The sequence below is a fragment of the Chionomys nivalis genome, chromosome 20 (assembly GCF_950005125.1).
Source record: "Chionomys nivalis chromosome 20, mChiNiv1.1, whole genome shotgun sequence".
Taxonomy (NCBI): Eukaryota; Metazoa; Chordata; class Mammalia; order Rodentia; family Cricetidae; genus Chionomys; species Chionomys nivalis.
In genome coordinates this window covers 58,093,577-58,101,710 of record NC_080105.1, presented here as the reverse complement: position 1 = coordinate 58,101,710, position 8,134 = coordinate 58,093,577, and the positions used below count along the sequence as shown (strand labels likewise).

Sequence of the window (8,134 nt, the reverse complement as noted above, 5' to 3'; positions counted from 1 at the left end):
TCTGTTTTGAAAACCCTTCACACCCCTCACAGGAGTGCCCAGCAGCCTGTGTTTTAGTTGCTTCCAGAGGCAGTCAAACTGACAACCAAGCTTAGAGCTATCACACAAGCACGCCAACCTCGTAACAGATCCACCGCATGGCTTGATGGGATAAGGAAAGGCGGACGGAATGTGAGGAGCTAACTCAACGCTGGCCCAGGTTAAGAAGGTCCATGTGGTGTGTCCAGGGCAGTGTGTCCTGCAGTGAAGCGGTGAGGCAACTTTTATGGCCTGCAAATATTCTCACAACTTACTAAGGAAATAAATAAGTGTAGTAAGTTTCAGCATTGCTACCTGAACAGTGGCTTCATGGCTCCCTTACCATGGACACCATAAACAAACGTTACCTTTGGTAGGAAATTATAAACCTTCAACTATACTTGCCCTTTGGAATATGCCTCTATAAACACGAAGAAGTACACTATTAAATTGTCAAAGTTCATTTGGTATGTGAAACCCAATGATTCCAGAAGGAACAGGACGAAGCTAGTCTGAAAGTATACAGACAGAGCCATGGCTCGCGTCTATAATTTCAATACTTGGCAGCTTACAGTCACATAACTGTAAGTGCAAGATCACCTGACACCCACCTCACAAAGACACAAAGTATAAAACTATAAAGTCTGAATAAAAGAACTATGACGAATTACTTTAAAATAAATGAACATTAAGTATTTTGGTATTAAATATTTAATAATTTTATTTAAATTACAAAAACCACAAACATTTATTCGATTGCTTCAAAAAGAAGTCTAATTGCTTCAGATAACTAATACCCATTGCCTCAGGTCGCACACTTCTCCATTTCAGGGCTGCCATGGAAGTACATTTCTGGGTACAGATATAATACACAAGATTGTGACTTCAATTAACTATAAAAGTCATCTCTAAAAGTCAAAGCTTTCTCTATTGACATCACAGCTTGCTCTCTGTATGGGCAGCTCCTCAGAGGGTCACCAACAGGAGATAAGCTCTGTGAACTCTGTTAATGCTGGAGTGTACATTCATAAAAAGCATTTCTCTATGAAACATGTCCCACTTCAGAAAGATTAAATCTAAGATAACTTAAAACTGAAAAGGTTTTTATTTTGTAATCAAGTCAATTAACTTTCATGTCCGGTGTTTAGGTGATTCTTTTAACTTCCCTCACATTATCAAAAAAATCTTGTTAATTCATTTGACCATAACTATAAAAAACTGTTTATTAAAATAGTTCATGCTTCCAGGAGGCATTTGAGCTCTTGAATAAAAACATTTACTTTTATAAGTCTAACTGTAGTAACTCTGATTTTTTTAATAATTCTTTTACTAGCTAAAAACAATTACAATTTTTAACTCTGGAAAATTCTGTTTAGAAAGCTAAAGCTGTGATGGTTCTAAAAGCTCCCAAATATACTTTACTAATATCGAATCAAATTCTAGCCTCTGCATGGATGCCGCACAAGCGCCTCTTGAAACTGCCATTGTGCATCATGGTTACCAGCCAAGTTAGAAACTTTGTTTTTAGCAGTGGCCCTTTTCTTTCATCTTTTCTACCTAAAAATTACTGTCGTCGGGTAACGAATGCTTTTGAAGTATTTAAGAGATAAAATGAACATCGCTAGCTGTTTCACCGTGAGTGCCGCTGTTGCCTGACACAGCCAATGCTCTCCCTGGAGAGCTAGCTCTAGAGCAAATTCTGATGCAGCCCACGGGGAGAGCTAGCTCTAGAGCAAATGCTGACGCAGCCAATGCTCTCCCTAGAGAGCTAGCTCTAGAGCAAATACTGACACAGCCCACGCTCTTCCTGGAGAGCTAGCTCTAGAGCAAATACAGATGCAACCCACGCTCTCCCTGGAGAGTTATCTCTAGAGCAAATATAGATGCAGCCCACGCTCTCCCTGGAGAGCTAGCTCTAGAGCAAATACTGACTTTCATCCTGAAGCTCGCACTTGTCTACTGAATCGGTCACCCAACGTTCTTGCAGGATTTTAAACTTTTTCTTAAGAGTCCTTCTGAAAGCTTTGAAGTCTGCAAGTCGGCTCGGATCTTCCCCAACGATCACATGAGACACTCCTTTAGATAAGCAGGACACTACCCTGGCTCCATGAAACCGCAGCTCGAGCGCTGTCATACCTAATCTCGTTGCTTCGATTTTGGAGCTCAAGTCGTTGACAACAGCATACAAGTCCAGATACACGGTACAGTGCCGAAACATACTGAGAGGAGAGCGATCCCAGGAATAGCGGTATTCTAGGTCGGCGATCACGGGGGCCATTTCTTCAGGAGTCTGCTGCTCCCTGGGTTTAATTCCTGAAAACACTTCTTTCAGTTGATCCAAATCTGTATCAACAAAATAGCTGTCTCCATAGCAATCATATTCGCGGGCAAAGTGCTGCTTTGTTGACGGGCACATGTGAACCATGAAGCGAGGCTGCCATGGCACACACATTTTTGTTTTAAAACACTCCAGCAGCCACTCGGGCTTGACGACATCGTGTTCATCGGAGGAGATAATGTTCCTCACTCTGATGTTTCTGCACCCTGCGATCACACAGTACGTTTCTGGGCCTGGATTCTGCACGACGCAGCCACCAAGTTCCGCAATTCTGTTCTCCAGGTCAGGCTTGGGATAACCCTCCATCCCAGTCATGACACAAAACTCAACGTCCTCAAATACGTTAGAAACCTTGCTTACGTTAGAGAGGTTAGGTGCTTTCAAGTGTTCGATAATTCCGATGGTTTTCTTCATTTTGGAGACGGGTTTCCGCCTCTTTTCTCTAGGTTCGTCATCGTCGCCCACGTGAAGGTGCTTTGTAGCAAGCTTCCCGGATGCTCTCCCCCTCAGCTCTTCCAGGGCACCCAGGGTCATACACTCATGCCACTCCTTGTCATCTCTGATCTTCTCGATGCGTGGGAAGCGCAGCGTGGTCCCAGTCTTGTACATGTCACTGGGGACGATCTCTGCCGCCTTGATCTGGACAATCACGGAGTGATGAGGCTCGATGTACACTTCCGGCTTCTCTGTGCCGCATAAAATGCTACTCGGTGGAGATTTCTTATGGTAAGGCTTCCAATGTTTGGCCAATTTCAGGCCAAGATCATAGAGCTCCTTCATGGTGTATCCTGACCCAACACGGCACAGAGTATGGAACACAGAGGGCTTTTCACCATGAGGCGGTGCCTCTGCCACCGCACACAAAAAGTGAGACATCATGCCGCCTCGAGAACCTTTACCCCAGTAGCCCCCCACAATTAAGAGGTCTAATTCATCCATTAACCCAGTGACATATTCTGGTTTAATTTTCAACCACCCTTCACCTCTCTTGTCCGGTTTGTAAATTGACAGAGGGTGTTTAACCATGATGCCCTCCTCTCTGTTATCAATGGCTTCATTTAAGGCGTCCACCACCTCATTCTTCGTGTGAGCTAGCTTTTTCTGAACGATCTCTATTCGACCCTGGATGGGTGTCAAAGTATTACTAAGGATCTCATATCTCTTCCTCAGGGTCTCACGCCCTAGCTTCTTATTATTAACCATCAACACGTCGAAGACACAGTAACACGTCTGCAGTTCGGAATCCTCCACCATCCTTTTGATGTCAAACTTGACCCCCTTCTGCATGAACGTCTGCGTGGTCGGGTTGTAGGCCATCATCTCGCCGTCAAGGATGCAGTCCTGCACATCTGTCCGGAAGGCGTCGTGGATGAAGGGGGTGAGGGAGCCTTCCTGGGGGGATGCGCCAAACTGATCGGTATAGTTATAGCCGTTCCTGGAGAAGTACTGATACACCTCCCCGTCTTTGTGCATCTGCATGCGCTCGCCGTCCAGCTTGGTCTCGATGTAGAAACTCTGCTGTTTCATGTCCTTTTCCACGCGCTCCACATCGGCTACCGCGGCTAGCATTGGCTTAAAGGCAGAAAAGAGGCTGATAGAGATATCACTGAGCCCTACGGAGGGGTCATGGAGTTGCTGGCAGACCTTCTGCAGATCCGTGGTGACGTTGTGCAACTCAACTGCGTCGTTATGAAAAACGTTCAGTATCGTTTGCTGACTGACGCCCAGCTTTAAGTCTTTAATGATCATGCGGATCAGCCACTTTTGCTCCAGGGCTGAACTCTGCGATATCAACTGGAGAAGGCTCTTCTTTACTAGGTCTTTTCTTTTGCCAGAATTGTTGCTGGCGACTAAGTCCAAGAGTTCATTCACCTGCTGTATGGTTAAGCTTCCTTTCTGTAAGCACCGCGGCTTCAACACGAAGTACGCAATCATCGCAAAGTCCCCAGCATCCATGCGAGTGCCACTCGGTGTTCGATAATTCAGGAGCTTCAGGGCATCCTTGCCTTCCCTTGGTAAGTTCAGTAATTCGATGTAAAGCTTGGCAAGCATGGTTTCTTTGATACCATATGCCATCCTCTCTCTCTCTAACTGAGGGAGAATAAGTCTCATGGCTGGGTAAAAGGAGTCCGGAACGTCCTTCTTGTTCTTATGAAGGGCATCGTGAAATTTCCTCCAAGAATCTAAAAATTCCTTGAAGTGCCTGATCTTCTCTGCACGGTCTTTACTTTTATGTATCCGCTCCAATGTGGAACATAAATCTGCAAAGGGGACATGAGCTGCAACAGTTTGTGAAGACTGTGAGGTAGCCATAGAAGGGGCAGCAAGTCCTCTGATTTGAACTGATAAAGCAAAGAGAGAGTAACTTTAAGTGGCAGTTGCAGTCTATAACTATCTAAAACAATGAGCTTAGAGGGGCCATTTGGATCCCAATAACTATTCATAGTTGACTCAAGGAAAGTAGGTCAATGAAGTAAATGAGGAACCCACATGCAGTGGCGTTTCTTGCTTCCCTGACCGGCATTCCCCATCCGGTCTCAACAGCTTCAAGTCCTGTAACTGAGCCCCATTTATCTTACATGTTAACATCACTGGCATTCTATCGCCTAAGTATTTAGCACAGAACACAAAAATACTCTTTCTAATAATGAAAAGTCGAGCGAGATGAGGTAAACTTAAAATCCCAGTCTCTGAGGAAAGTGTGTTATGCTTCGTCTTTCTTGGACAATCATACAGCACTCAAAACAAACGACTTGCTGCCAATGTTTTTAAGGAATCACTTGACATTGAACCGGAACCTGATTTCTCAGGCATTCTGAAATCCACATCATTGCTGACAAAGCAAACCAATGTCTGCATCCATCTTCATTCCTTCACTGACGGCTAAGACAGATCCTCTGCCACTCAAAACCAGCTGAAGTCCTGTCCCCATAACAGCCTCATTTTTACCTGTTTCTATCACAGTTACACAAATATCAATTCATTAATATAGATCTTTTTGATTCTATCTTTGTGCTTGCTATTTCTCAAATGTTTGGTGATGACATACAAGCCAGACAGTATGCTATGGCCAATACAATTCTGCTTTGTGATAGCATATGTTCTATAAGGAATAAAGGGTACAACGAGAGAAAGATGCTAACACACTGAATGCTTAACCAAAAAGAAAATTAAAACCCTAACAATCACCGCCCTTTCACCAAAGACATCTAAAATCAAGGAAGTAACTGAGTAGGGTCTAGAATGATTCCTAACATGGTTACACACGTATGGAATTTGTCTGACATTTTAAATATCCCCGAAAGTTCTCTAGGGATCTATGTAAGTCACTTTAACATACTTTTTTAGTTTTACCTTGGGGCCTGTCCTGGAACTAGCTTTGTAGACCAGGCTGGCCTCAAACTTACAGAGATCCGCCTGCCTCTACCTCCCAAGTGCTGGATTAAAGGCGTGTGCCAGCACCGCCTGGCTCTAACACGATTTATATTGCATAACAGTCTAGCAAGTTTTCTAAAAGTGATTTCAAGCAAAAGGTATGTTCCAGGAATCACAATCATGCCTCATCACGTGACTTCAGACAAGAGCATCTGGGTGAGCAGTGGTGATTATGAAAGTTCCCACCCCCCACAAAGAAAAGCCTTGCACCAAGTGCTAATTTGTGCTACTCATGAGTATAATGCAGATTTGCTTGCAAAACTAATTACTAAATGCTTACAAGCGATTTGTGGGAAAGCACACGGGGCGGGGACTGGGCTGGTTAAACACCGACACCAGCACAACCGGCTGCCAGTTTGGTTCTGCCCACACCGGCAATAATTCACAGCTAGTACTTGTGGCCCATGGGGGAAAACAACAACCCTCCCTTCTCAGTCTTATGTTTCACAGAGAAAACCCAGTTATCCAGTAGGTGAGATCAAGAGAAGCCCACCTGGGGCTGTAGCTCCTGACGTTTCTAACTGCATTTTTGTTGACTGCATCCCCTGCTGCAGCTGGCTCGCATAACTGACTGCACCACCTGCTTCTATCAAAGGGGAACACGATGGTGCACAATCCCAGACGCCATTCTAAGTCTAACTTCTGCACAACGCACGTAAAACGAAGCATATTAAGAAATACGGTCCGAATGCTCAAGTATAGGCACATTGTCTATAGGTCTATCTGTAGAATGCATGTCGTCTCAAACGTTTCCTCAACAAACCGGAGCAAGCGATTCAGGTGAATTTATACTCACGGTGTGCTGCAGGAAACGGTGAATACATGCGCATCTTAAAATAACTATACTCGCAGATAACAGGTTGCAAATTGCTCTAAGAACACAAAACTTTTGCTCAATACAACTGCAAGGGAAGTTATATATCTGAATCTCTGCTTTTATCCGATCTCCAATTTTATTTTACTTTTTTTTTTTTTTGCATCCTGAGGTTTGAGATAATGCTTTCCATTTGCAATAAAAAAAATTATGATCGTTGTAGATAGGCTTCAGGCGCTGAAGTTCAAACGCACTCTTACGCTTTCCAACACTCGATAAAGTCGACTACCACAAGCTCTTAAATGTGCAGTCAAGCCGCTGCCGGGCTTCAGAAAGACTGACACTTGTTACTTCAACGTCTGCTACCCTAAGCAACCTGGGCGGCTGGGGCGGGGCGGGACGGGGGAGTTGTGTGCAGAGGAGAGGATCACCGCCACTGTCAGAAGGGATGTAAGCAATTAGAACGAACAGGATGCCATCCCAAGGTGGCTGCCAAGTGCAGGAAGGATGCCAGCCTCACCAGGACCTCGCACGCCCACTCTCTCCCAGCCAGCCATACCTCCAGCCTCGCAGCGTCCCCTCAGTACGCCGAGCTTCGCTCCGACCGGAAGCGGCTCTCCCCGCAAGCCGGTTCTGCGTTTCCGCCAGCTGCTTGACGCGCAGGCGCAGTTGGGGCAGAGCGCATGTCACTGCTTTAGGCCGCGGGCGAGTGGGGTGCGCAGACGCAGTAATGAACAGGCCGGCGGGCGCGGCAACTCAGAGAGCCTGCGCAGCAGACCCTCCCCGGCCTCGGGCTGTAGCCGAACAAGTTCCTTTCCACGCCGCTGGGTGTCGACGTTGAGCCGAACTTGAGCAAGGGGGTTGCTGCCGGGACATGCTCAGTTTGCAGCCTTCTAGGGGACGAGAGCATCCTCCCTCCCAAAGCGTCCAGGGCTGCGGAAAAAGACTTGCAAAATTATCTCAGGTTCTCTTTGTAGCGTTTTCACTTTGCAGAAATGACACACAACTGATATTCATAGTTTATAGCACAGAAACATATCTTCACGGACCACAGGCTTCCTAAATGTGGTCGGTGACTGGAAATAAAGTTAGCCGATAGTTTTGTTGAACTCCCACTTTACTCAATAACTACTAGATTCTCAAAATAGACGGGAATATAGACTCAGTGCCCTACATCCAAGGAACTCTTGCCTTCCACTGGAAATGTGGCTGTGACCTAATCTGTTCCTCCAATCAGAATTTAGAAATTACGGGCAAAAGGTGAGAACGCCTGGGATCATTGCCTTTGAAAGTGAAGCTTTGCTGCACGGGTGAAACGCTAGAGGGTTACGGGTGGTCTAAGTGCAGAAACCGAATTAGACACAACAACAGTTCAGGGCTAGTCCAAAGTGGGATAGGTCCTAAGGTTCCTTGTGGTCAGTTATTTTCTGTTTAGTTCGCCCTGATCTCCAGCCTGTTCCCGGGGATGTAAAGCCACAGGTAGGAGGCCCCACTTGCTGGTCCGGGGAGACAGCTCTTTTGCCTGATTC

The 8,134-nt window shown here is 45.7% G+C and overlaps 1 protein-coding gene across 1 annotated transcript; it reads right to left on the bottom strand.

Moving 5' to 3' along the window:
• Window positions 1-738: 738 nt before the first annotated feature.
• Window positions 739-7,214, bottom strand: Lig4 (DNA ligase 4). The gene is made up of 2 exons (XM_057753085.1): window positions 7,165-7,214; window positions 739-4,698 (listed from the first exon to the last, which is right to left on the bottom strand). Exon 2 carries the CDS (start codon window positions 4,667-4,669, stop codon window positions 1,934-1,936), a length of 2,736 nt encoding a protein of 911 aa, XP_057609068.1. The 5' UTR covers window positions 4,670-4,698; window positions 7,165-7,214; the 3' UTR covers window positions 739-1,933.
• Window positions 7,215-8,134: the final 920 nt, after the last annotated feature.

What these genes read in the sequence shown, in the direction of transcription:
- Lig4 (XM_057753085.1), bottom strand. Translation starts at nt 4,669, where the DNA reads ATGGCTACCTCACAGTCTTCACAAACTGTTGCAGCTCATGTCCCCTTT.